This window comes from Salvia splendens, chromosome 4 (assembly GCF_004379255.2).
Source record: "Salvia splendens isolate huo1 chromosome 4, SspV2, whole genome shotgun sequence".
NCBI classification, from domain to species: domain Eukaryota; kingdom Viridiplantae; phylum Streptophyta; class Magnoliopsida; order Lamiales; family Lamiaceae; genus Salvia; species Salvia splendens.
Window position 1 is genome coordinate 35,223,869 of NC_056035.1, and position 26,284 is coordinate 35,250,152.

A 26,284-nucleotide genomic window follows, 5' to 3' on the forward strand; every position below is an offset into this window, starting at 1 on the left:
GTTTGTGTATGCCTATCTGAAGTGCCACGATTGAGGAAAAGGCTTTTGGGATCAGGCCAAGGGGGAGTGGATTTTCACAAATTAGGTTTGTACTCAAATCTTGTAATGTTCTTTGCACTCTGTCTTATGCAATTTTATATTATCTCTGTTATATACTAGTATTAGTATTTAGTTTAAATGCAATGATGCAATATGATTATATTATAGTAACATATATAATATTAATACTTGTTACGTCAAATTGTACATGAGCATACATGTTGAAGGAAAGTCTACCTTCACCTTGTCTGGAAGTTAAAAGCCCTTATGGAGAAGGCAAAAATGAAGCCAAAAACTAGAGCAAAGGTAGCTACAATAAGGGCGACGTATCCCACAAACTCTTGCTCGAATCCAAAATAATCTCTTATAAATTGCTCCACAGTTTGATTAGTCTCCAACACATCCTGGACGTCTCCGAATTGTGAGGCGATTAATCCATACAAGGTCCATGCCACTGGACATAGATAATAGTACCATCGCCACCATACCGGAATTCTCTGTTTTATCAACACATGAGATTGAGAAAGAGAGAAAAAAAATTAAAAGTAACTTACAGTTTTAGGGATGAGAAATCCTGAGAAGACGTTCCATATGCCGTAGAAGGCTGAGGAGACTATGGCAGCAATGTTGTGGTTAGGCGTAACAGCGACTGTCATCATCCCATACAACGTGAAATACAGCAATGTCAAGTACGTGAACAAAATGTACCAAAAAAACTTCACCACGCTCCACTCAAATCCAACCATCGCATACACTATAACGCCGTATATAACTGTTTGAATCAAGATATGAGGAAGTTCCACTACAACCTGTCGAGTTTATATAATATTATGAACATGTCAAAATTTATGACACTAAAAATCAAAAGATTTGTTTCTGACCTGTCCGAAAGCATAAGGTAGAGCTGAATACATTCCGGCTGCTCTTTCCCTGTAAAATACAGTTCTTTCTATGGCGACAACTGGCTGCACTGATGATGCATTCTGTACTCCAAGAAATAGAACGGCAGCATACATAGACCCCATAGCGTTGAAGATGTCTAATGACTTTTTCCTGATATAAAAAACCGACCCATGTTACTTAAGGACTGTGGAACCATATATCTGGAATTCAATAACATGATGGTTTCAACACTTTGATTCAGGTAAATATGATGTGGCTACATGTGCATACATACCTTTTGGAGCCAAGATCCCAAAATATGGTCCCGAGCATTAAGGCGATGAATGTTGTGAACATAAGTCTGATGGCAATGTAAGGCGGGTTCCTCGAGTATGAGAGGTGCTGTTTCCACAGGCATGCCTTGCATTGGTTGAAGAATGTTTGTGAATAACGACCACTGAAATGTACATCTTTTGAATCAGGGACCGGTTTGTTCAGCTCTTCGATCAATGCCCTATTTCTCCTGATAAACCAAAATATAAGAATGTTTCGAGTATAAGAAAATGTTTCTCAAGTTTTAACATAATTTTACTTTACCTGTATAGTTCTGAGCTCTTGTAGAGTTGAGCAAAATCAACTCCTAAAGCAGCTTCTTGTGCTATTGAAGTTACCTCCAACATCCATGTAGCAGGGTTGTAACCATCTTTTATTTTAGCAACTCCATCAATTCCCTGTACACAAAATAGTATAAGATCTTGCTTATCGTAGTGAAATTCTTAACTGTTAATCAGAGAATTAACTTATATTATCAAGAAATTTCTCATCACCTCAAAATATTGGATTAGTTGAGAACTATGCCGCCCCAATGGACCCACAAAGATCTCTTCGCCTCCCCGTTTCAGCAGCATCAACTGAATTGGCATTTTCTTCAGGTATTTTCCATGTATGTATATGTCTTGCAGAACAAAAGGACTAAAAGTGTCGAAGTACCTCATCAAATGAATCAAAAAGGTCGATGCTTGGTTGATGAATGGTGCATACAACAGTTCTTCCTGTATCCACCGTGTTTCTAACAGCTCTCATAACTATGGCAGCAGCTCTAGCATCAAGCCCTGATGTTGGTTCGTCCATGAAGATGATGGAAGGGTTTGCCACCAGCTCCACTGCCACGGTTAGCCTCTTTCGTTGCTCAGGCGAAAGACCATTTAAACCGGGAAACCCCACTATCCCACCCCTTATTTCAGTAAGCTCGACCAGCTCCATAACTTCTTCTATGAACATCTATTTATTCATTCATTTGTTAATACAAAGTCAGTGTTTATAACCCTACTAGAATCGTAACAGAAATCAGGGGGATGGGAGGTATGACCTTTCTAGTTGCAGATTGGACCTCCGGTAGCAAACGAAGCCAGGCAGAATACAACAAGGACTCATATATGGTTAGATGAGGAGAGTGAATGTCAGTTTGCTCGCAGTAGCCTGAAAATCTGGCGAATGTCTGTTGCTTCTTTGGATACCCAGATATGGTGATTGTTCCGCTGATATAACCCGTTGTCTTCCTCCCTGATAAAACGTCCAGTAACGTAGTCTTACCGGCTCCTGTAATTCCCATCAGAGCTGTCAAAACACCTGGTCTGAAAGCACCATTTATGCCTTTGAGAAGCTCCAGTTTATCCTCTTCAATGCCATGAGCTTTCATTTCCTGTCACCATTGAGTATTCATTTACATTCTATTTGAATTCTTTTTTTTTTTGAGTTACCATTTGCTGTAAATTTTCTTGAACATTACAGTGGCAATCATGTAGATACCTGTGGCATATCGACTAAGTAGCGGATATCTTCAAAAGTAATTGAATGAGGCTGAAATGGTAAGACCATGCCTCTCTTTCTAACGGAATTTGCCTCGTCACCATCGCCATTTCTGCCGCCTACCACTGGTACGCTATTTTGATCCGCTTGGCTATTCCCAGTTGATGATGGTTGATTATGTTTATTCCATGCAACTTTTGCATTCCTTTCTGCTAATGTTTGTTCAGACAAAACTGGTTGAGGTTTCCCAAAAGCTGCATCAAGATATCCTTAATACTTAGTAATTTGGACATTACAATTACAACACCATATAAAATCAGAAAATTTGCAGCTTACGGTTAAGATACATGAGAGCCATTGTGTCCAGGAAATTGAATAGAAAAACATATCCAACAAGAGCTCCAACTCCGATCCAATACCAATATGCTTCTGGGAAAAGCCCGCGTGACTTTAAGATTGTTACGCCTAATGCCTCCCCGGAGCTTGAGCTAGCCTGTCATTGATTTTTCTATTTTACGCTCGCATAACATTATGTAACATATACTTACAGCCAAAGTGACTTACATGACTCCAACTCTTTCCAAGAAATTCATTCACTGCTATAGCATTCTGCCCGTACATCATTGGAGACGACCAGTAGCCCAATATCCACCATTTATTGATTTTATCTAAGAACAATAAGAAAAATTGTTACTAATATACTGTTATAAATTGTTACCATAAGCACGCCCACACAAGTTTTTGTCGTATTGAAATATACCTCTTGACACAATAAACCCGCCCAAAACGAAAACAGTAACTAAGGAGCAGGTTCCGAACGAATTGGCAACAGTCATGTTTCTTGCGATTGACCCCATCAATCTAAACATCGCAGAAGCCATTTGGTTCGCCCATAACAGAACCAACCAGTACTTAAAAAATCTGAAAATGAATAAAACAAGTTGGATCACATCAGCAAGAGGTAATTATATTTATAACCATATCAAATACTAATGCTTATGATTACCTAGTAACATCAGATTGAAATCCAATGCAGTAATAAGTAGCAGCAGCCCAAATGGCAACATCAAGAAAGGAAATGGGAATCCTCAAGATCCAAGCCGGTAGAGAGTAGGACCACACCGGAAAAAACCCAAGATCACGTTGCTTGTACAACACAGGAAGCCTCAGTATACTCAGTGCCATGTCTGAAAATCCATTGAACATTACTACAATCAGTGTGAAGAACAGAGCGGCTAGGTATATCCCACCGTCTGCTTCTGTTTTCTTGTGCATTTCTGTCCTTAAAAATATCGTCGACGTTATTGCCGCCATCACAACAAGCTGGAACAATTACAGATCAAATAAAATAACTCATCCCAAAAAAAAATCAGCTTATTAGAAAAGAGAGTCTATTTGGTCTGTAAACCAGACCAATATGGAACACTGGAGTCCGTAACAGTACCTGAAATATTCTGAATACGTAAACAGGTGAATTTCTCTTCATAATGAGAAATTCTCGAGAAATGTTAGCTTTCAAAACTTGGATTTTGGTGAGGCCGTATTTGTGAGTAGTTAAAGCCGCAGGATGGCTCTTAGCCTTGTCGAAAGGGACGGATAAGTCGTCCCTCATTTGTGTTCCAACGTGAAACAACCAAAATGCATCGGAAAATTGATCCGCGGAGACAAAACTGTAAGGCTGGTCTCTACGGGCCCAATACTGCTCTTGATCTTTCCTTGATGTTACTTGCTGAAGAAAGTCTGCAACTCCTTTTCTGTCGGGACACCTGAAGCCCAAGCTCTCGAAAAATTCTAGAACGTTCTGTTGAGGGCCTTGGTACACTATTCTCCCATCAGACAAGAGAATGATGTCGTCAAAGAGTTGGTAAGTCTCAGGTGCAGGCTGCAGCAGTGAAATGACGGCGGTTCCTCCAAGAATGTGGACGGATTGTTTTACTGAGTTCACGATTTGAAAGGTGGTCGAACTGTCCAAACCAGTTGATATCTCATCCATGAATAAAGCTCTTGCTGGTCCAACCAGCATTTCACCTTCAAAACACATTTATCTTTTACTTTTCTCCTCTTGTTTGCAGACATTTTAAAAAATTTAATTCAAGTTACCTATTGTCACTCTTTTCTTCTCCCCTCCGGATATCCCTCGAAACAATTCGTTTCCAATCATGGTGTCAGCACAAATGTCTAATCCCAGTATCTACAAACAATTCTCTAAAATAAGATACACATAATACAATATTGTATCTACAATTAATTTGGAAATTTCACATGATTCTTTATGAGCAATTAACCCCTTCACACACATGTGATTTAAAGTTACCTTCATAATATAATCTGTCATTACACTGACCTCCTGCCCCTGAATCGAGGCCGCCTACAAGATCAAAACCATTCATATTAACGAACACGAACATGAGCAGAAAACCATATATATTTTGTCACACTACCTTCATGAAAATGTCAAGATCATGATCTGGTTTGATGTTAGCTTCTTTCTCCCTCCTCAGTAATTCAGATAGCATTTCTGCACATGTCCAAATTTATTACTACTATGCAGATTAACAAACAGTAACAGAATTCGCACTTCCAAATCACGTAGCATGCAAAAATAAAATATATGAGATGAATGGTTACCATAAGCAGTTCCAACTCCTTGACAGCGAGCAGAGTAAGCTAGCGTTTCTCTGACTGTCAATTCTCCCAAGTGAATGTCTTGCTGTCCTATATAAGCTGATGTTCGTTGTGGTATGAACTCCTCCATCCCATGACCGTTGTACGTTATTTTCCCCCTTAACTGCATTGTTTCATGTAGAATGTACAAGTTGAGACCATCTGAATAATGCTAAAGCTCAAACTTGACTCGTTTATATTTCAATTCTAGCTTGAGCTTTATTTATTAAGGCTCGCCAATAGCCAAGCAATTCGGTTAATTTATTAAAATGAACCTATTCATAGAAAGAAGTGTTACCTGTAATTCTTGATCAAGTTTTCCTGCTAGCGCTGTGAGCAACGTTGTTTTTCCAGAACTAGGTGGTCCTAAAAGTAGAGTCATTCTGTAGAAGCAAATATGAAGGGAAAATAAGTACCAACTTATCAAACAAACGACATGAAAATAGTACTCGTACTAACATATTAGTGTTTCTATGTGTGTGGATAAATATTACTACTAATACCTTCCGGCTCTGATGATGCCATTCAGATCATGAAGAACTGATAGTGGTTTCTTTCGACTAGGTAGAATATGTAGCTTTGTCAATAAACCCTTCAACAGTGAATTGGCTCATCCATAATTAGTTTAATTGTATAGAAATCATATATAGTAGGATATATATGATTGAAATGTACCTGGACGATATTAGCAGCGAAGTTGGCTAGTGTTGGGAGTGCTCGGGTGCCCACATAAGTTAGAGCATCAACACTAAGCTCCTCGAAACGAACTTCTACAATCGGAAGATGAATCCCAACCCTACATCAGCACTTCATATTATATTATATGGTTCAGAAGTTGATGGTAACAACTTGTAATTTTAGTCTTGTCATGTTTGAGACTCAGAAGTTACCTGTCGATACGACGTTTGATGTTGAGCAGAAAGAGCTCATTGTCTTGGTGTGCAGTTTTGAGCAGTCTATCAACTAGTTTTTTGGAGTCTGCTAATCCAATATGCATCACATCAACCTCTCTGGCGTCACCTTTCTCTTCCGAATACTGCACACCTTTCCTTATACGCGCATACGTCGGGAGTCTCTGCAGCGCTGCCCATATCAGCGCCGCTTCGTCCTCATCCCCTTCTCTACTCGACCGTGACCATTCTCTGCTACCTTCTTCCATTGATCTTTTTTTAGCAACCTCTATACATATATTTGTATTGAAGACAAATTCCAATTTACTGTTTAGAATCCTATCTCTGCCGCTGTTAATTTTATTTTTATACAAGTGGAATTGCTAAGTCAATGTCGTTTTAGGTGTAAATTGGCCGGCCAAGTTTTAAGTTGGCACTACTACTCGGATATATATGTATGGATTACTATAGCCTATAGCCAAATATTTTTGTTCTTATATTGCTAACATGATTTTATAGACCACATTATGCTGCGAGGGCGTCGTACATATCCATTACTTAGGACATTCTTGTACGGTTGTATTTGTGATTTTCATTCGTTTATTTGTAATTGTATGGTTTTTTATTTGTTGACAAAACACCTTCAACGTCGTTGTGCAACTAACCAATAGCACTCTTAGCCTGATAGAATTAGCCAGAACCAAGCAAGCTGACACGATTGACATTACTACGAAATATAGTTTAGAATTTCTGCAAATAATAATCGGAATTGGCGATTCGACTTCCATGGAGTTGACATATAGGCCATGGCCTGTTCACAATGCACTTGCTACTATCTAATTCCTCTCCGCGATGGAAAATAAACTGCAAATTTATGATGAAAAAAACAGGAAAGGGCAGGGATATATGGTGCTGCTACTTGAGTAAATACAAACTGTATTCACTTGGAGCTGACACTATTGGGCTGTAGTTCTCCACGCATTTGTTGCATTAGTATCTCTTCAATGCTATCAGCGAAAGTCGACATGTTATGGCGTGTGAGTGCGTTCAACGAGTTCGCCATTTCCTAATGGATCGTAACACAACAGAAACATCAAAATTTATAGAGCACAAAAACAACACTGATATGCATATCTGGCAAACATAAAGTTTTTCTTCAGTGATGTCTGCCTATGTAAAGATGTATGATCACAGTGAAAAATGCTTTTTAACCTCACTATTTCGAGAACTAACTGAGAACTGTTTCACAGAAATGCAAGACAACAGTATTTTCAGAGCAGATGAAGAACCAGAAATTGGAAAGCTTGATGGCTCGTACATATATTATATATATAGGGTCTTTGAATAAGCTTGTAGTACTTATGAAATGGTTTAGAATTTTGTTTCACGATGTCCATGTTCACGAAGTAGACTGATTGCATAAAGTGTGCGCAACTTACCAAAATCTTGCAAAGAAAGCTCAAAGAAATTTCTTTAGAATACTGGCTTGTGCTCTTGAGTGATATTAGCTCCAATGCCAGATCTGATAATGGCCAACCTTGAGGCAACTTTATGAAAGCATCAATCCCACCTACCACATGAGCTACTATTGTGTCCTCCCTGTCTAGGTACTCAAACGAGTGTCTGAAAGAATACAATGTTATAACTTGAAAATAATTTGATAAAGAAAACTAATATATAAAAATGTAAAACAAACTAACAAAAGGGAAAATAAGAAATTCCTCCCTATCAATGTTATAGTAACAGTATCACCAAACTGGGGTCATTTGAGTAAGACAACCCTTACAATGGGTACTAGGGGACAACTCACTGGTACACTACTCAAACAAAGGGGTAAATTACAAGAGGTATAAAGAAAGATTTGGCTAGATACAAGGATTTAAAACCATGTTAAAAGCCAAATTCTAATTCGCTAACTTCGTTATCACTAAGAGCATCTCCAAGGGGAGAGGTAAATGAAGAGGTAAAGTCATATAACTACCATATTTACCTTTTTCCATGAAAAATCATTCTCCAAGGGGAGAGGTATTTGAGAAGGTATCATACTTTTTCCCATTTTGAAGAGGTATCTTTACCTTTCCATCAATAGAGAGGTAAAATCTTATAACTACCATATTTGTCTTCTATTCATGAAGAATCATTCTCTAAAGGGAAAGGTATTTGAGAAGGTATTGCACTTTATGTCTTTTAATGCATTAGTACTTATATTTTATTTTTAAAAAAATGATTTACCTTCCCATAGTACCTTTTTCCTTTGGAGTGTGTTAATTTTTGGAAGGGTATATTCCACTTTATGAGAAGGTAAATAGATAATATACCTCTTTCATTTATCTTTCCTTGTTGGAGATGCTCTAACAACCTTTTTTTTCATGCAATTTTCATTTAAATTTTTTTTGTTGAGTTATAGTCCATAAGTTAGGACATGTAGACATGGCAAACTCTTGTGGAATCAGATGATATGTATAGAAAATACAACAGCATTAAGTGAGATATTTTATCATATGATGGTTGTTGTGTCCAATTCATCCATTGTTCTGAAGGCTTAATATATGGATGGTAAAACAGACAGAAGGAAGGAAAGTCACGGGGGCTAAAAGAAAAGAAAAACTAAAGCTGAATTATTGTGTCAAAAGTTCATCACTCTCATTGGTGTTTTTATTTATTGAATATTCATTTTTACAGTTTTAACTACTAATATCTATTAGATTCAACCCCTCCAAGATGACGAATTCAAAACTACACAGGGCAAAGTGAACAAATATTATAAGCTCAATTTACCAACCAATGAACCATAGCACTGACCTCGAGTTATTTGCATGCTTGACAACAAATCGTCTAAGTGAAGAAAGGGCAATTCTATCTTGCACCCTTCTCACAAGAAGTTCCAAGGACGACCTGGTCTCAGTGACTGAGTATGAAGAATAATGCTGCCTGGAGGCACAACGGTAAAAAATCATACAACTAATAAACACAAATCACAATACAAAATAGAATAGACAACAGAGCCTTAGATTCAGCATTTCTTACGAAACTATAAAGATAGGCCTTCAAGCAAATAGAACTAAGATAAACTTGGTGTATATCAATAGGTTACAAAATTTTGAAAGTACATTGATGCATTTCCAGTCATGGTTATTAAAACCTTTCAAATCCCACCATAAGTTATGAGCAGAGGGAAAGATCTAGTTGGGGTATTTATATGTAAACGCATGCTTATATAGATTCTGAGTAAAAGGTCTAGTGGAGCAAAAGTAAGAAAAATTTATGAAGGATAGCTACAACATGATTCATGGGTAAAATCTATGCAGGAAATAACAGGATGCAATATGGAAGCTATACCATTTGCCCTAGTATTGTTATTGTCATTTATTGTGCATGGATGCATATATGTGGCTCTGATATGCGGCCTACGCTACGATACAATTTAAGTCATAACAGCATAACATCAGTCGGTATCCCCTAAAATACAGTGGTATATCAAAAAAACAAAGCATGTTAGAATATTCTAATCTTCAGCTAGATAAATAAAAAAATTAAAGGCTAATTAATTTGAGGAATCAAAATCAGAAATTAATGGGATGAGACTAAAGATGGCTGTAGTTGCATACACAAGAAGGCACTCTCTGATTTTATCTAAGGTGAAAGGTAAACTAATAGATTTTTGCAATAGTTACATTTTAGTTTAATGCCCTGCAAGAACAAAGGAAAGGGTTATATTTCCACCCCTCTAAAAGTAACCATCTGGCATATAATTCACATTCATTCTATTTTTGTCTACTATGCCTTTGGTCATCATTCACTACCTAAATAAACAAAAAAACCTACACCTGCAAAATAAGCCTGAGCATGCTGTGCATCATAGCATGGGAAAATTCCTTAGTGGTGATACAACTTAGCAATTAGCCAATTACAATTTTTCATCATCACTCCTCTCTGATGACAGCCAGAGAGCATTCGGCAACAATCTTTTTCTTGCCACTCCTTGAGCATTTACCTATATGTCAAGGCTTGTTTTAATTCATTGAACGTTCATGATCCCACAGAGACAAGCCAACTAAATATCTCGCTAACCAATTTTAATTATTAACCCCAATACAAACAATAAAAACAAGAGCGAGAAAGACAACGCTGAAAGAAGTTACAAACCTAAAAGCTTTTGTAGCATCAAGAATGTCACCAATGTATACGTCATTTGGAAATATCTATACCATTCAACAGGGTACAAGATTAGTATATAAGATGTTAAATCTGTAAAAACATGATTTTAAACAATCACGAAGATAGTCAAAGAGTATAACTGAAATAGTCAAGTTCAATGTTGGTTGTTAATGTTGCTCTCATCTGAAAATATTTTTATTATGAATTGTAGCCAAATAATGAAGAGCATAGCCCACCTCAGCATTCTTTAGTTCCCATACGTCATCCACAATTTCTATCATCAGTTCATGATTCAATTCCAAGGGTTCAATGATACTTTCGATATCCTGTTTGTGCAGTACAGTTTCAAAATATGGAATATATGTCTTCAAGGATAATCTAATGTTGTTCCCCTCAATCTCGATCACTTTGACACCAGTAAATGCTTCCTCAATTTTCTCAACAGCTTCAAACCTGACAACTCAACAATTAAGTAGCAACTTACAAAGAGAAGGAGAACAATGACACAAAATTTTCTGAAAGGGCCAAAAACCTTTTAAAATTAGAATCAAGATCTTGCAATGACTTCAAAGTTCTCTTCTTCTTCTCAATCTGATGACTCAATTCTAAGATCTGAACATATAGCAGAAAAGGCACAAATGTTCAATAGACAGTGGTTTTGCTTGCCAACAAACATTTGAACTGAGACGAGGTTAAGCAACGGGGGGCGAAGAAAGCGGGCTGCAATTTAGAATATCATCTAAGCTCCATGAAGCTAAAGAAACATACAACTATTATGCCATTTCACTGTTGAATTCACAAATAAAAAAGAAGCATGCTTTTGAGAAAAATAGGATACTAAATTCTCTTCACTTATTTTATCCACATATGATGCTTCACGTATGAAAGTAAGTGCATATTAGTGTTAAACCAAGCTTCATGAACCTTAAAGTTGGAGCTTTGTTCATTAGAAGAGTTAGCACGACCATCTGTTAAAGATGAGAGGTCTATTTGAGTATTCCTGTTTGCACCCTCATTCTGCACAAAGAATATCAAGCTTTAGCAGGTTAGTAGCTTAATAAGAGCAGGTAAAAGAAACATAATATCTCTTCAAGAGTACCAACTACCAACTTATCATTCAAGATCTATGGATTCAATTTTGACTTTTTTAGAGGAAAAGGCCCATAGTTCAGATAAATAAACATATACAGATCAGCATGCCAGAAGAATGATGTAATGCTAGGTATTGTAACTTATTCAAAACAGCCGTTCCATGTTAATAGAGTCATTTTTCTATTTTGGGAAGTTCCAAGTTAATTGAGTCATTTCTATTTTTGGCAAAAAGTAATTCTCCCTTTTACTTTATTCTCTCTTCATCTCTCTTACTTTCTTCTCTCTTACTTTTTTCACCATCCATTTAACACACTATTCTTAAACTCCGTGCCCAAAAGAAATGCCTCTATTAACAAGGAACGGAGGGAGTAGATCTTTGATCCTTCTTTTCCCTCCCTCTGAAATGGTCATCTAAACTGAAAATTGAGGGAGCAGGAGGTGAATATATATTATGTGTCTCAAGTATATTATTTTGATAGAGCAAGCAGATTATACGAATTCCACTTGCCCAACACAGCTCCAAAATTTCACAATTGAAATTTTTTTAGCTAATTAATGGATATCCAAAATCCTATATCCATAGAATATCAATTGAATTACTTACTGCAAAATGCACTTCAAATTTCTCCCATTTTGTGATCATTGATTTTTTCTATTGAAACACATGTTTTTAACTTATACCAGATTGCCTAATTTACTATTGTGCACTTATCTTTCCTTTCTGTATGAAAATATTTCCTTTAAGGCAGAGAATAGATGGGTAATGCCACAGGTGCATGGATTTCGGACCCAGTAGCAATACTATTGCACAACATGCTCTGCTGCTGGAGCATTCATTCCCAACTAAAGTTTCTAGAAGAGTCCATAAAACACTTATTATGATAAAGCATTTCCTTTTTGCGGATGACATTGCATTAAACACTCTCGTAAAGTACTCCATTCGCTTCCTCGTGTTTATTTGGGCATTAAACAGTTTTATCCTTCCATAATGTCCCTCCTCTCACCCCCTCTTCTAGTCCCTTCCACCAACAGATGACTCCCAGTGTTCTACCAACATTCGCTAACCCTGCTACCACCATTTGCTATATTTTATTAATAACATACACTTTCTGGAAAAGGACCCTTAAACCAGGAATAGGCTGGTATTAAAATATCTGAGCAAAAATCATTTTAGCATGCCTATGTGAACTGCAATTGTTTTGGCATTGAAGAAATTACTCTAAGACCAAACAAAAGAATTTCTTTAAATACTTTGGATCAAGTAACGAACCCGTGACTCTATAAATTCCAAATAGCAACATAATTTCTCCAGCTCAGTATCCAGTTTCTCATAGTCTGCATTTCAGGAAAATAACACAAATTTATAAAATACAGAAGTTACATAATTATTCTTAAAAGTGAAAGATGAAATTCACACCTTCCACGCATCTCCTTTGAAGCTCCCCAACTTCATGTTCGACGGCTACACTCTCACCCTCCACTTCACTAAGCTCCTTGTTTAATTGCCCCAGTATTTCATCTAAAGTTTTAAAAATCAATTAATTTTGATTAACCAAAAATAATAAATGTAATAATTTACAATAATACTCCATTTTCTAATAACCAGCATATCTTACCTAGGTCTTCCCGTGAAAATGAGCTTAAATTCGATAACAACTCCGACGAAATCCAATCAATTTTACTCTGAGAAAAAAGGTACAATTCTCAATCAATTCGAAACAAGAAAGAGAACAAAAAAATAGTTTTTCAACCGCATACCTCAAGCTCAAAACCGACGTCGTTTATGAACTTCTCCATCTCCCCAACTCCAAATTCAGAATTTTCATCGACATTTCTGAGCTCCGCAATATCACTGCCGTTCATAGTAAAACAGAGCGAATGTGAAACCCATCATTCTTTATAGAAAATTCCACCATGAGAGTTTGCATTTTGAGTGAAATTGCAGTACCTTTGGAGAACGCTGAGATCAATTAGTTGAGGGGAAATAGTGTTGCTTGGTTCGCTCATGATTTTTTCTCCCAAAATTTTCTTCCTACAGTTATTTGAAAAAAATATTGTCATCTGTCATTTGAAATCCCGCCAAACGACAATGATATAGTAACCTTTTTCCTTTCGATCAAAATCATTAAAATTTAATATGTTAATTAATCTATTTAACCTAAGTAATTTAACATTTTAAGTTTATAAATGTTTTACTTTATACTTCTTTCGCACGTGAACATATAATATAATCAATGTTTTAAAAACCGGACCGGCAAGCGAACCGGCGACGTTACTGGTTCACATTTCAACCGGTCCAACCGGTTGAACCACCGGTCTAACCGTTTTACGGTTACAAATATATATAAAAATATATTAAATTTAGTACATGATTTACAATTAATAATATATCGCAAAACATTAAAGCTTATAGATAATTAGTGATGTATAAATATAAATAATATTAAAATTTAGTAAATATATTCAGATATATATATATATATATATTTAATACTAGTTAGTCTAGATAAAAAATTTAATATTTCATGTATTAAAATAGATAATGTTTATATTAATTTAAGAAAATTTATTTCGTAAAATAATATATAATTAAATACGAATTAAATACTTATTAATTAGTTTAGATAAGATTATTCATTAATGTCAATAGCTAGGGTATATAAATTAAGTATGTAATATAAAAAATTTATTTATAGTAAATAATGAATCTTATATGGTACTAATAATAATATAGGTGGTAAGTAGAGCATCATTAAAATATAAAGAATGATAATTATATATATTATAATTAACAATTATATTAAAGAATAATAAAATTAAAATGAATTAATAGTTTTTGTAGATAAAATTAATGGTTAATGTATAAAAATATTTAATGTTCAAATTGTTCAATGAGCTCATGTGGTGGAGTGGTAGAGGTCTTCTTAACTAGAAGAGAGGTCTTGAGTTCAACTTCTACCAACAATAAATTTTTAAAAAATAGAAAACCGGTTTTTGGTTCACGGTCCGACCGGCCAGTTCCACCGGTTCATGGCGGTTCAATGCAGTGGTGGTTTAAAGGGGTGAGCCGGACCGGGCTACCTACCGGTTCGCGGTCCGACCGATTGAACCGGCCGGTCTGGTTTTTAAAACATTGAATATTATACTTTTGTGTCGCACTCTTTTATTCAGACAATTCATTTACATGTTTTTCTTTTTTCAATGTAAAAAATGGATGTAAGTGTATCGGGATGGGATGGATAGTACGACGTCCATAACTTACTCCATTAAATACGAATTCATAGAAATCATGTTATAGGATTTAAATTCACATTTGTTAAATTGTGTTCAAGCATATTAATTACACATAATTAAATTGTAAATATAACACAATGTATTTTCCCTTCAATCCAATCCCTTCAAGTTATAGTAGGTATATTGTTTTTTCAAACAGTGCCATCTGATTGACGAAGATGAAGAGCATGATGTAACAAGGTTTGGATTTAATTTCACAATCAATTAAAAATAACGGTAGAAAAATATAATTAGCAACATGTATATCATTTGAATTTTCATTACTGCAATGTTGCGTAAAGTCATGCAAAAAAACGTAATTTGGTATTGATATTGGTGAAAGAAAACACCCTTTTGTATCATATTCTGAAAAAAGGAAGTATCCTCCAATCCATTGGTAATTTGGTATTGAGAATTTGAGATTGATGAATGTATTATTTGTATTTTGAAATTAAAATATGAACATCCGTATACCGACCCGTGCGTGTGAGGGGAAAACCCGGATCCAAATTACATGGAGCTTGAGCTTGACGACACTGGACTGGCCCACCAACCTCAAAGCTCTCTCATAATCGCTGCGTAAAAGAGAAACAAAAACAAGTCTTGCTCTCTTGAATATTCCCGGAATTTTATTCCATTCCTGTAAAATTGAGAAGCAAGAGTAGTATACCTGCCACTGAATTCACTTATTCTATTATTAAAGTATGCATTGCTCTCGAAGCTCCTAGCTGAAGTCCAATTGGAAGAAAATGGGGCTCAAATTTCAACGCCTTCTATTGGTATTGATCGTCCAATTGGCGGCTGTCTCCGGAGAGTTTTTCAAACCGTTCAATCTGAGCTACGATGGCAGAGCTATGATCATCGACGGCAAGCGGCGGATGCTCATATCCGGCGGAATTCACTATCCCAGGGCTACACCGGAAGTAATTCATCGCCTAAGTTTGTTTCTACTTTAATTCATTAATCCAAAATACATGTTTACTTGGTAAATTTATTCTCGTTACTATCGTTTGTCGGTGTTTACCACGAACAGTGAACATCCAAAGATAAAATTTCAACCTTTTACATTTTGTCCACTTTTACAAACTTTTGTATCTATCTGATTGTTCAATATATTCTAGATGTGGCCTGATTTGATTTCTAAGAGCAAGGAAGGTGGAGTAGACGTTATCGAAACATATGTATTTTGGAATGGTCATGAGCCAGTAAGGGGACAGGTATAGTTTATGAACTTTTTTCTGCAACTCACTCTTATTTTTTGTGAGCATCAATTAATTTTGTTCTTGATATATATGGCTTGGCTTTTCAGTATGTCTTTGAAGGAAGATATGATCTTGTGAAGTTTGTGAAGCAAGTGGCTGCCAATGGACTTTATTTTTTTCTCCGTATAGGGCCTTATGTCTGCGCTGAGTGGAATTTCGGGTTGGGTTTTTCCCTCCTTGCTTATTTTCATTGATTGCATACTAATCATGAGCAGACACTATTTATCAAAATTTTCATTCACTAATTTTGAGATTCACTAATGTAGTGGGATCATAGTCTTTACTACTATTTCTATATCTATTAGTATAAGCGGGAAACTATTAAGAATGATTATTTAGTCTTCTCTTACTTTAGTTTAGATAAGGGTCTCAAACTTAACACTCGAGAATTGTTAATACGTATAGTAGTATTAATTTTATTAAATTATTATATAATGAGGTTTAGTTTATTGATACCAAGGTTTGATAGAGCTCTACGTTTGATTTCATAATAACAAATTCATTCACGCACACAACCAATGGATAATACAATTATGATTACTTATAGACCATATAATTATCAAATTACTATCTCGCATTGCTAACTTCTCAACAGCATGCTCTGTTTCAAATCATATAAAGATTTTCAAAGATAGCACACTATTTACCCCCCTTGAGCTACAAATGAAACACATTATCTGATTAAACATATTATATATGTGTTTGTGTATCTAACTCATCCTCTTGAGTTTCAATTATATGTAGGGGATTTCCTGTTTGGCTTCGTGATGTACCTGGCATTGAATTCCGAACAGACAATGCGCCCTTCAAGGTTCTCTAAGAGGGAAACATATTTTTTAAGTTGTTAGATATTACCATGATTAAATTGAATTTCATGAAGACTGTATATATCACTAGAGTTCTTTTTTTGTCATGTGTTACATTGATTTATTATTTATTTTCTTCTTTAGCTTCTTCGATGGTTTTATCAAATTCCAACACAAGTTGATCTTGTTGGAAAATTTAAATATGTGCTAATGGTGGAACTTTGATATCATAACTTATAAATGTGGCTACAACCTATTTAGCTTATGTTAACCTTATGAATGTGGCTACGAGATCCCTCCCTAATGTCTTTGAAATCAGTATTCCCTTTTGTAATATGGACATATAGTACTCTATATTAGCCTTTGTTACCTTGTTTTGGATCTAACCATAGCATTGTGTTGTTTTCTCTAGGACGAAATGGAGCGATTTGTCAAAAAGATAGTTGATTTGATGCGAGAGGAGTCACTTTTCTCATGGCAGGGTGGCCCGATAATTATGCTTCAGGTGTGCTATTACTTTCTACTGTCACTTGACTCACTTCTATTTCTTGCTCAAGACTAGCAATTAAATTTCAACTATGCAACTGCGTAGTTGAATGTTTGCCAACTCTTGTTTGATTCCATTCTTTATGATCCTAGAAACAATTCGAATGGAATGAATGAATTAATATGCTACTTATTTCCCGTCTCTTGGACGCTTTAGTACATATCCCCTTATTTATTTTTCAAACAAGGGAAGTACATCAGCATCCTATGAAAATTGTAGCATGGAACTTAATTTTATTGTTATTTGCAGATTGAAAATGAATATGGAAATATGGAAAGCTTTTATGGCTCTAAAGGAAAAGACTACATGATATGGGCTGCTAAAATGGCAGTTGGCCTTGATGCTGGCGTTCCATGGGTCATGTGCAAGCAAGTTGATGCACCAGAGAATATAGTAAATTCATGAATCTTGCAAAATTTACTTTTTAGCTGGATTGTCAGATGATATATTGTGCATGTGGCAGTCAGATGGTTGTTAGGTGGTGGGGGATGAGTTTTTCCTTTATCATCTAATTATCTAATTGGGCCAACCTACCTAGTTAGTCACCTTACCATATTTATATGCCCTATCAGATCGATACATGCAACGGATACTATTGTGATGGTTTCAAGCCAAATTCCAACAACAAGCCAATTATTTGGACTGAGGAATGGGATGGATGGTACGGCGTCGCCTTTGATATTGTTTTTTCGTTCACCAAAACTGATGAGATAAAATCATTTTGACATTGCATGCAGGGCAAGAGATTACAAGTTGTCTAGCTGTAAGTAATTTCGTAGGATCATCAAAGGAATTCAGTAATTATTATGACAATGGCATAACATAGTTAGGGTTGGAAGAGTTTTCATCCAGAATTTTGTCTTGGTCTAAAGTTTTGAATGTTGTCTTGTGTTTACATAAGGAATTTCTCTATACTGCAAGTCTCTTAACACTGATAGGCAGGATCTTCATAAGCCCTTTTCCAATAACTTTCCTAGTCCCTTTCACTCATACGTGGAACAGGACTTATGAATCTGGACTTGAAAGTTTCATTTGAAGCTATTTGTTAGTCTGTATTAAGACCTTGTCCTCAATACTTGAGATTGACGAGCTATTTCTTTTTCTTATTTCAAGGTATACTTGTTGGGGCGACAGAGTTCCCCATCGCCCTGCACAAGACATTGCGTTTGCAGTTGCTCGCTTTTTCCAACGTGGTGGAAGTTTTCAGAATTATTACATGGTATGTTAAATACATCATTAGTGTTCAGGTTGCACAGTACCTAAGATGATGCAATTGTAGATGCTAAGCCATTACCATCGAGAAGGAGAAACATTTCTAACTGTTGAAATCTGGGGACTTACATAATGTGTACCACACATGATCTAAAAGTTCAAATATAAGAGTTTCTATTTATTTTAATCTAACTGTTATAGATTCTTTTGTTGTTTGATAAGAACATTTTAGTAGTTGTATGGCATCTCTTTGACTGGTGAAATTATTTAACTCAGTTTTCTCATTTCAGTATTTTGGTGGAACAAACTTTGGCCGAAGTGCAGGAGGGCCAACTTATATTACTAGCTATGATTATGATGCTCCACTCGATGAATATGGTAGGCCTTACAATTTCGAACTTTCTTAATTAAAAAAAGCTTGTTCTCTCTGAATAATCATCTGCCATCAAGGTAATACATGGATTCTTAAGTTGAGTTCCTTTTTGCTTATTAGTTTCATACCTACTCAGGACTTCTTAGGCAGCCTAAATGGGGACACTTGAAAGATTTGCATGCTGCCATAAAGCTTTGTGAGCCTGCTCTTGTTGCTGTTAGTTCACCTAAGTATATTAAATTGGGTTCCAAGCAGGAGGTATGCACTTATTATATATCTTGGTCAAGTAGTCAAAGTGAAAACTTGTTATGCATACTTTGCTTGGGAATTATGACTCAATTGAGTGGTATGCAGACACTCATTCTTTTTCTTTTTTTCTTTCTGTATTTTCATCTCTCATATAAATACTATTTTCAGGCACATATCTACCAGGATAAGGGACAAAAGTGCTCAGCATTTCTTGCTAATATTGATGAGCATAATTCTGCTACAGTGGTATTCCAGAAACAAGCTTACACTTTACCTCCCTGGTCAGTGAGTATTTTGCCGGATTGCAAAAACGTTGCCTATAATACTGCCAAGGTATCTATTGATTTCACTGCTAGATGATGGGCTTTTCAGTATTGTGCATATCTGAAGCTGTTTTCCTGTATGTAAATGTGAGTGCCACCCTTCCATAGGCTATAAACTGGTCTGGTATATTCGTTGATCTCCTGTGTATCGTAACTTTTAGAGCTTAAAAACATGAAGTATATATATTTTCTCTTGCGATTTTTGATTCTGTTAATTATGAAGTCAACTTTAGTTCAAGCTTTTCAACATCCGGGTAAACTTTAATGTCGCAACGAAAGTAATTTCATCCTCTACTATGAAGAAATGTATATGTGACATTAGTTCTTGTTGAATATTTATATAATTGGAGTAACTCTATCTGCTGGCCATCTAGACTGCTCCACTATGTTATGACAAACCCTACCTGATTCACATACTGTGAGAAATTAAGATGCAAGCTAATTTTAGTGCCATGCAGATGTATTTAATCTAGGAAACAGTGATACTAACCAGAAGTGGGCTTTTATTATGGTGAATAAGGGTTTGTATTGATTAACTTATGGCCTTAGAACTGTTACTTGAAATTCCACTTACATTTGGCTTGCTGTCCTCTAAGGATACAATTATGTATAACAAAAACATCAATTGGTATGATTACGGAATACACTAGCATCATAAACATGTCAGTAAAATTTAAAAAGTATGGAAAGGAAGTTCATAACTTTTCTACATAAAAAACCATATGATATTTACCATATGAGCCTATCCAATTATTGTCAGCATTAAAGCATGTAGAATTTATCATCATCCTTGCAACTGAGCTCTAACTCTGATATTTGGAACAGATTGGTGTACAGACTTCAATTAAGACTGTTGGAGTTGATTCTGTTGCTTATTTAAATGAACCTTTACCTATGAAGTTGATGGCACCATACGAAGTTGAATATATTTCGAAAACCTGGGAGACTGTTAAAGAGCCGATTGGTATCTGGAGCGCCAGAAACTTCACATATCAAGGCATTCTGGAGCACCTGAATGTAACAAAAGACCAGTCAGATTACTTATGGTATCTGACCAGGTATGTTTTCTTGATGTAACTCATGGAAGGGTGATGCAAAATATAACGTCAATAGTTCTCTTTTTAAACCTATTTCCAGTCAGCTTGTTTTGCTAGGAACTGAGTTTGTTCGGATGAAACTCGCATTTGTGTCTACCTTCTATGCAAAATGTAGCAAGGTCCTCCATTTCGCAAAGCAGAGTAGCTTTATCTATCTAATATAGTAAAGGGATTAAAGTGACATCACAGAATTGAAATATGGAACTGAATATGAATAACGATAAAGAAAATAAAGTTCACAAAACTCTGTTCCTGCCCAAGCATTGGAATGCACATGTCAATGCCAAAATCAAGTCCCTTGATATCTAGCAATTAACTTTTCAATTAAACCAAATGAGGTGAGCCTATGAAGATGCCTGAAACCCAACCACATTAAATATATAAGGAACTAATAAATAAAATTGAGATTATAATATTGCTAACGTGGTGCTTTAGGATTTCCTCAATTATTTTTTGCATCTTGAATAATATATGAATGAGCTTCAGCTTCCTAGCTTTCACGCATCTTAGTTTTTTTTAATTAAAATGCTTGATTGGTTTATATGCCCGTTGGTGGGTCATTTACTTATAAAATATTAGAACTGTTTGTAATAGGTGAGTTTTATATAAGGTTCATTGCTAATTACCAAATAAAGAGGTGAGTTTGACGATAGAGTTAATTGCTTATTACTAACTAAAGTTTGATCTTGTTCACCGTTTGATTATTTTTATTAAATAAATGGAACTCTTTTCATATCTAAAATATAATTGCTCCGACATTTCCTTATTAAAAGTAACTATAAGTTTTAATTTTACATTATATTTTTAATGCTCTTTCTTTTCTTTATGTAAATTACATTTAAGTTTATACTAAAGTAAATTTTTGTGTTATAATTTGTTATAACATGAGTATTTTGATTGCTAACTTATAATAACATGTACTGTAGCAACTTATCAAAATATAATAAACTTTTAATTTAGTTTTCAAGTTACAAAAATTATTGTATTTTATTTATATTGCCATTAGTCCCCTCTCCCTGGTGGTCCATTCTTGGCCAGGGTCAATGTTAGAGTAAAAAGGAGATGGAAGGCTGGCAACGAGCAATATGAACACAAAATATATTGATATAATAATTGAAAGGAAACAAAAGATAATCTTGCGAGGCCACCCCTCTCGCGAGGCCTACCGTGTAATACTGTTCTTTTACTAAATTCTAGACTTAGACATCCTCTCAAATCTATAGGTACTTATTTATAGGACTCTCAAAATACTAAGGAAATAAAGATGACATTTAAAGATAGACTTATTGACTTCTAATATTTAAGGATAAGACTTTTAGACTTCTAATAATTAGAGACTAACTTCTGGACTCCTAACTTCCAAACTCTTGATACTTATCACTCAACCATTTGCATATTTTTTCACCCTTTAACTGTACTTTCTGCAATAATTTTTTTGAATCAACTATTAAGGTTTCCGTTCTTATTTTTATTTTTCACTTCTGATTTTGATTGATCATTGACATATGGTTTGTGGTATTTATAAATTTCCCATGACATGCAGAATATATGTTTCTAATGAAGATGTCAAATTTTGGGAGGATAATCAACTCATTCTTGTGCTTACCATTGATAGCATGCGTGATTTGGTATATATATTTGTCAATGGCCAATTTACAGGTATAATATTCTATTCTAATTCGTTTTATGCTCTCCCTCTCTCTCCCAGAAGAAAAGTTGCTAGGCAGAAAAATAGAATCCATTTAGGGAAACCAGAAAGCCATTTGGAATTTATCACTATGCAATCTGTTCTCTGTATGTGCATGTGTTAGATGTAGTTGTGTTAATTTCTTAATTAGCATGAATTCTCTAGAAAAATATCTCAAAATGCTCATAGCTAACAAATGAACACAAATTACTCCCACAACCATTATGGTATCAATTTGCTGTTTCTAATGAAAAATGTACTTCAAATCATTTTCTTCATTGGATATGCTTTATCCAATTTTCATGACAAACATCAGTCATGCCTAATTGATACCATATAAATCTTCATTTCTTTTTTTTTTTATAAATATTTTCCCCACTCGAATTGCTATCATAAACATCAGTTTTGCCTAATTCAAATTTCTGGAACTCAAGGTAGTGCAAGAGGGAAATGGGTAACAGTAACTCAGCCAATTGACCTGAAAGAAGGATATAATGATATCCTCCTATTATCTCAAACAGTGGGCTTGCAGGTAATCTGTTTGTCTGTCTTATGTTATGGCTAAAGATCATCAATTCTAGTACTTTCACAATGGATGGAAAAGTTCTAGTTTAGCTACTAATTTGTTTACTAAAGTTTCAACTATCTTTATACTATCTACTATTATAAATCTGCTTAAAATTATTAATTATATTAACCACTTATATTTTCATAATGTTTACAACTATATATATGATAAAGAATCCATCCACCCCACAGTTTCTTGAAATTATTTCCGTTAAGTTAACTTAGAGGAAGTAGTTTAACACCAATATCAACAACTTTAAATGTTGTTTCTGTAGATTGTTGCAGCTTTTACTTCTGCACTCTGATTTAAAACTTCATGTCAAACGATTCAAACCAAAATTCATATTTTAATGAATTTTGGCGCAAGCATTGATAATGTGTTGCAAGGAATCTTAACAAGAACATAACTTGAAAACAGAGAATTTCTGATTGAACACTACTGGTTTATAGGTAATCATTTCAATACAATAGGGTCTTTATCTTTTCATGCTAAACAGTATTTTTCCCCTCGCTTCAGAATTACGGCGCCTTTCTTGAGAAGGATGGTGCAGGTTTCCGGGGTCAAATAAAGCTATCTGAGTTTAAAAATGGAGATCTTGTTCTTACAGAATCTAACTGGACTTATCAGGTATCAGATCATAGATTCATACTTCTTTGATTTATGCTGCATTTGTTGCCACTTGTTAAATCTTGCAAAAATCTGATATAGTCTCTCCACAAATATATTTTGCATTTTGATGCTGATTCCTGGTACCTCCCCCATGGAGCATTTTCATGGCTCGGCTTACTGCATGATTGGATATGATGAAAGTAAAAAGTTTCTGAGTGTGCATAGTAAAATTTTAATGTATCATACTGGGATAATTATGTGAATGGTTTGTAAGGCAGGCAGTTAGTAATGGTTTGAGCCTATTTTATGAAGATGATGTGGTTTTTCGACTTCCTTCCCTCTTAATACAATAATGTTGCTTTCCTTAGCATTAGTTACTGACAGTAATATGTATGCTAGAGTTTTGAAGCCAACTGAAAGTGGGACTGCTATTTGATCAAACAAAACTTGGAAATTTTACCAAACATACTGTTGTCCATAAGTATAATACTAAATCACACATTCTCATCATTTGATGATCAAAAGTCGTTAATTTTTGTGAACTAGTATTGAACCTTCTTCTTGGCGTCATGTTTCACCAGTAAATTGTGGATCTGATTAATTATGTAGCGGTCATAAGTCCCCATCATGGAAGGATGGTTACTTGTAAGCTTGACAATGAACTTACCAAAGAAACTCCAAAAAGACATTCATCCGCAAAGTTAGAATTTCATCATATTGACTGCATGTGGAGTGTACCTCCATAGCTACAAGCAAACAACCAGTAATGCTAAACGTAATAGCTTGATTGCAGGTTGGGCTGAAGGGAGAGTACTTTAAAATATACGCCATCAATGAAAAGGGAACTGTAGAATGGTCTGAATTGCCACGTGATGCGACTGCAACCAGGTTTTCCTGGTACAAGGTATTGAGTTGGACATTGCCTGAGGCATGACTATCTCTTAAATCATCTCAAGTTTCTCTTTCTTCTAGTTAAAATAATCCCAAGTCATGTTAACTCTTTTCCAATTCATGGGTCTGCATCAGTTGCTCTATGGGAACAAAGGCTCTCCTTTATATTAACACATCCTCCCACAGAACTTTTCTCTATCTATTTGTTTCGGTCTCTTTTCTCTATCTATTTGTCTAATAGAACCTATTTTTACGGTCCTCATCATTGTCCATTCCTACATTTTGTTTTTACAGACATATTTTGATGTCCCTGGTGGAGTAGATCCCATTGCCATCGATCTGAGTAGTATGGGAAAGGGTCAGGTATGGGTCAATGGCCACCACATAGGAAGGTATTGGACGTTATATGCCCCCAAAGATGGATGTCAAACTTGTGATTATCGCGGTGCTTATGATTCCAACAAGTGTTTAACAAACTGCGGGGAACCTACTCAATCCTGGTATTGTTCAAACTGTGCATCAATTCTACTTGAGGATTACGAATGAAGTTAGCATTTTAAATTTAGAAACTTCTTGAATTGCTAGCTGACTTGTGCATACAGGTATCACATACCACGATCATGGGTGCAGGCTTCAAATAATCTTCTTATCATCTTTGAGGAGACAGAAAAGAACCCTTTTGAGATTTCCATCAAATCACATTATACAGAAACCATCTGCAGAAAGGTCTCAGAGGATCATTTTCCTCCCCTACATGCCTGGTCGCTGCCAGAGACCTTGAATGGAACTGTTGTACTGAATCACTTGGCTCCTGAAGTGTACTTGCACTGTGATGCTGGAAACTCAATATCCTCTATAAAGTTTGCAAGCTATGGAACTCCTCAAGGCAGCTGCCAAAATTTCTCTAGAGGCGATTGCCATGCACCCAATTCATATTCGGTTCTCTCTCAGGTATGCACGACAATAATTTTGCTAATCTCATTGCTTCATTATATGCCAATTAGCTAATTGGTCACACTGTTCTCTCAGTCTGTGTCTGTGTGTGTTCTGTCTATTCTTTTGAGTGATTGATTAACAGTGTTGGTAAAATCCGATTACTAGCCATTTCTTATCTTGTTGAAGAAAGGATAAGCTAAGTGCGTGCTAAGTCTTTGACAACATGTTCTTCCATTTGATCATTTCGGTGGAGAATTGAATAAGCGTTAAAACTTACACGCAGGCGTGTTTGGGAAGACAAAACTGTACAATTAGTGTATCGAACGATGCATTTGGAGGAGACCCCTGCCATGGTGTTGTCAAGACTTTGTCCGTAGAAATGAAGTGCTCTCCATCACCAATCGTCACTTCCTCACTGATGTAGTCGCCTCGCCACACCTCCTCCACTTCAATTAGAGGTGCGTATGCGTCTAAGTACATAGTGCAATATCGTTTTCTTCGGCTTACGAGGCAGACGTTGTCAGTTCTATATTTCGGCATTGTAAATTGAAATTCAGCCACAAATGACAACTTTATGTTGGATATTTTTTACACATTTTTCTTTTTTTGCAAGATACGATCAATAAAGGCCATATGTTTAGAAGAATTTATGCTTCTTTGAGATTTTATATTTTCCTTTGAAAGTGTGCAAGTTTTTTAAAATGTTGAGATTTTTTCTGATAAATTATAAAAGAAATTCGTATTTCAAAGCATCTTGTTTTTTAAAATACACACAATGGTTCAAACTTTGACATATTAATTTATTATGGAAATTAAAGGGGCGTCAATATATATCAGAAGGCTAGTTCAGGACTTTCCTTTGAAATTGATGGTTTTGGTAGGAATGGGAGTGGAATCGAGAAAATCGACTAGACTTT

At 35.5% G+C, this 26,284-nt stretch overlaps 4 protein-coding genes across 4 annotated transcripts; 1 reads left to right on the forward strand and 3 right to left on the reverse strand.

Moving 5' to 3' along the window:
- Positions 1 to 205: 205 nt before the first annotated feature.
- LOC121799658 (pleiotropic drug resistance protein 1-like) lies at positions 206 to 5,760 on the reverse strand. Its single transcript, XM_042199088.1, has 19 exons — positions 5,693 to 5,760; positions 5,359 to 5,518; positions 5,172 to 5,248; positions 5,045 to 5,098; positions 4,831 to 4,921; positions 4,175 to 4,758; positions 3,737 to 4,053; positions 3,449 to 3,651; positions 3,275 to 3,398; positions 3,067 to 3,218; positions 2,731 to 2,984; positions 2,291 to 2,623; positions 1,912 to 2,202; positions 1,749 to 1,832; positions 1,519 to 1,652; positions 1,217 to 1,444; positions 921 to 1,092; positions 594 to 848; positions 206 to 536 (listed from the first exon to the last, which is right to left on the reverse strand). The coding sequence occupies exons 2-19, from the start codon at positions 5,483 to 5,485 to the stop codon at positions 279 to 281; spliced, it is 3,738 nt and encodes a 1,245-aa protein (XP_042055022.1). The 5' UTR covers positions 5,486 to 5,518; positions 5,693 to 5,760; the 3' UTR covers positions 206 to 278.
- On the reverse strand, positions 5,515 to 6,553 carry LOC121801057 (pleiotropic drug resistance protein 1-like). Its single transcript, XM_042200527.1, has 5 exons — positions 6,285 to 6,553; positions 6,070 to 6,190; positions 5,898 to 5,986; positions 5,693 to 5,777; positions 5,515 to 5,556 (listed from the first exon to the last, which is right to left on the reverse strand). Exons 1-5 carry the CDS (start codon positions 6,551 to 6,553, stop codon positions 5,515 to 5,517), a joined length of 606 nt encoding a protein of 201 aa, XP_042056461.1.
- Positions 6,554 to 7,008: 455 nt separating this feature from the next.
- LOC121799659 lies at positions 7,009 to 13,591 on the reverse strand. Its single transcript, XM_042199089.1, has 12 exons — positions 13,483 to 13,591; positions 13,293 to 13,386; positions 13,151 to 13,217; positions 12,952 to 13,053; positions 12,805 to 12,869; positions 11,367 to 11,459; positions 10,975 to 11,054; positions 10,679 to 10,895; positions 10,431 to 10,486; positions 9,087 to 9,215; positions 7,724 to 7,907; positions 7,009 to 7,350 (listed from the first exon to the last, which is right to left on the reverse strand). The coding sequence occupies exons 1-12, from the start codon at positions 13,539 to 13,541 to the stop codon at positions 7,225 to 7,227; spliced, it is 1,272 nt and encodes a 423-aa protein (XP_042055023.1). The 5' UTR covers positions 13,542 to 13,591; the 3' UTR covers positions 7,009 to 7,224.
- Positions 13,592 to 15,369: 1,778 nt separating this feature from the next.
- Positions 15,370 to 26,013, forward strand: LOC121799660 (beta-galactosidase 9-like). The gene is made up of 19 exons (XM_042199090.1): positions 15,370 to 15,730; positions 15,929 to 16,024; positions 16,117 to 16,229; positions 16,814 to 16,880; positions 17,288 to 17,380; positions 17,672 to 17,815; positions 17,995 to 18,083; positions 18,536 to 18,641; positions 18,925 to 19,012; positions 19,144 to 19,265; positions 19,425 to 19,589; positions 20,405 to 20,637; positions 22,220 to 22,335; positions 22,798 to 22,895; positions 23,448 to 23,558; positions 24,334 to 24,444; positions 24,726 to 24,931; positions 25,034 to 25,382; positions 25,651 to 26,013. Exons 1-19 carry the CDS (start codon positions 15,557 to 15,559, stop codon positions 25,789 to 25,791), a joined length of 2,622 nt encoding a protein of 873 aa, XP_042055024.1. The 5' UTR covers positions 15,370 to 15,556; the 3' UTR covers positions 25,792 to 26,013.
- The last annotated feature ends 271 nt before the right edge of the window (positions 26,014 to 26,284 follow it).

Bases quoted from the DNA above. Each gene is read 5' to 3' on its own strand.
- LOC121799660 (XM_042199090.1), top strand. From the start codon at position 15,557: ATGGGGCTCAAATTTCAACGCCTTCTATTGGTATTGATCGTCCAATTG. The intron at 16,881-17,287 runs GTTCTCTAAGAG...TGTTTTCTCTAG, and splicing joins CAGACAATGCGCCCTTCAAG to GACGAAATGGAGCGATTTGT. The intron at 18,084-18,535 runs GTACGGCGTCGC...TCTTATTTCAAG, and splicing joins ACTGAGGAATGGGATGGATG to GTATACTTGTTGGGGCGACA.
- LOC121799658 (XM_042199088.1), bottom strand. From the start codon at position 5,485: ATGGAGGAGTTCATACCACAACGAACATCAGCTTATATAGGACAGCAA. The intron at 5,099-5,171 runs GTAGTGTGACAA...TTGATCTTGTAG, and splicing joins ATCTTGACATTTTCATGAAG to GCGGCCTCGATTCAGGGGCA. The intron at 537-593 runs GTAAGTTACTTT...TTGATAAAACAG, and splicing joins GATTTCTCATCCCTAAAACT to AGAATTCCGGTATGGTGGCG.
- LOC121801057 (XM_042200527.1), bottom strand. From the start codon at position 6,553: ATGGAAGAAGGTAGCAGAGAATGGTCACGGTCGAGTAGAGAAGGGGAT. The intron at 5,987-6,069 runs GTACATTTCAAT...TCACTGTTGAAG, and splicing joins TCGCTGCTAATATCGTCCAG to GGTTTATTGACAAAGCTACA. The intron at 5,557-5,692 runs GTAACACTTCTT...AGCATTATTCAG, and splicing joins AACTTGATCAAGAATTACAG to ATGGTCTCAACTTGTACATT.
- LOC121799659 (XM_042199089.1), bottom strand. From the start codon at position 13,541: ATGAGCGAACCAAGCAACACTATTTCCCCTCAACTAATTGATCTCAGC. The intron at 12,870-12,951 runs GTGTGAATTTCA...CCTGAAATGCAG, and splicing joins TCAAAGGAGATGCGTGGAAG to ACTATGAGAAACTGGATACT. The intron at 7,908-9,086 runs GTCAGTGCTATG...GTATTCTTTCAG, and splicing joins AAGCATGCAAATAACTCGAG to ACACTCGTTTGAGTACCTAG.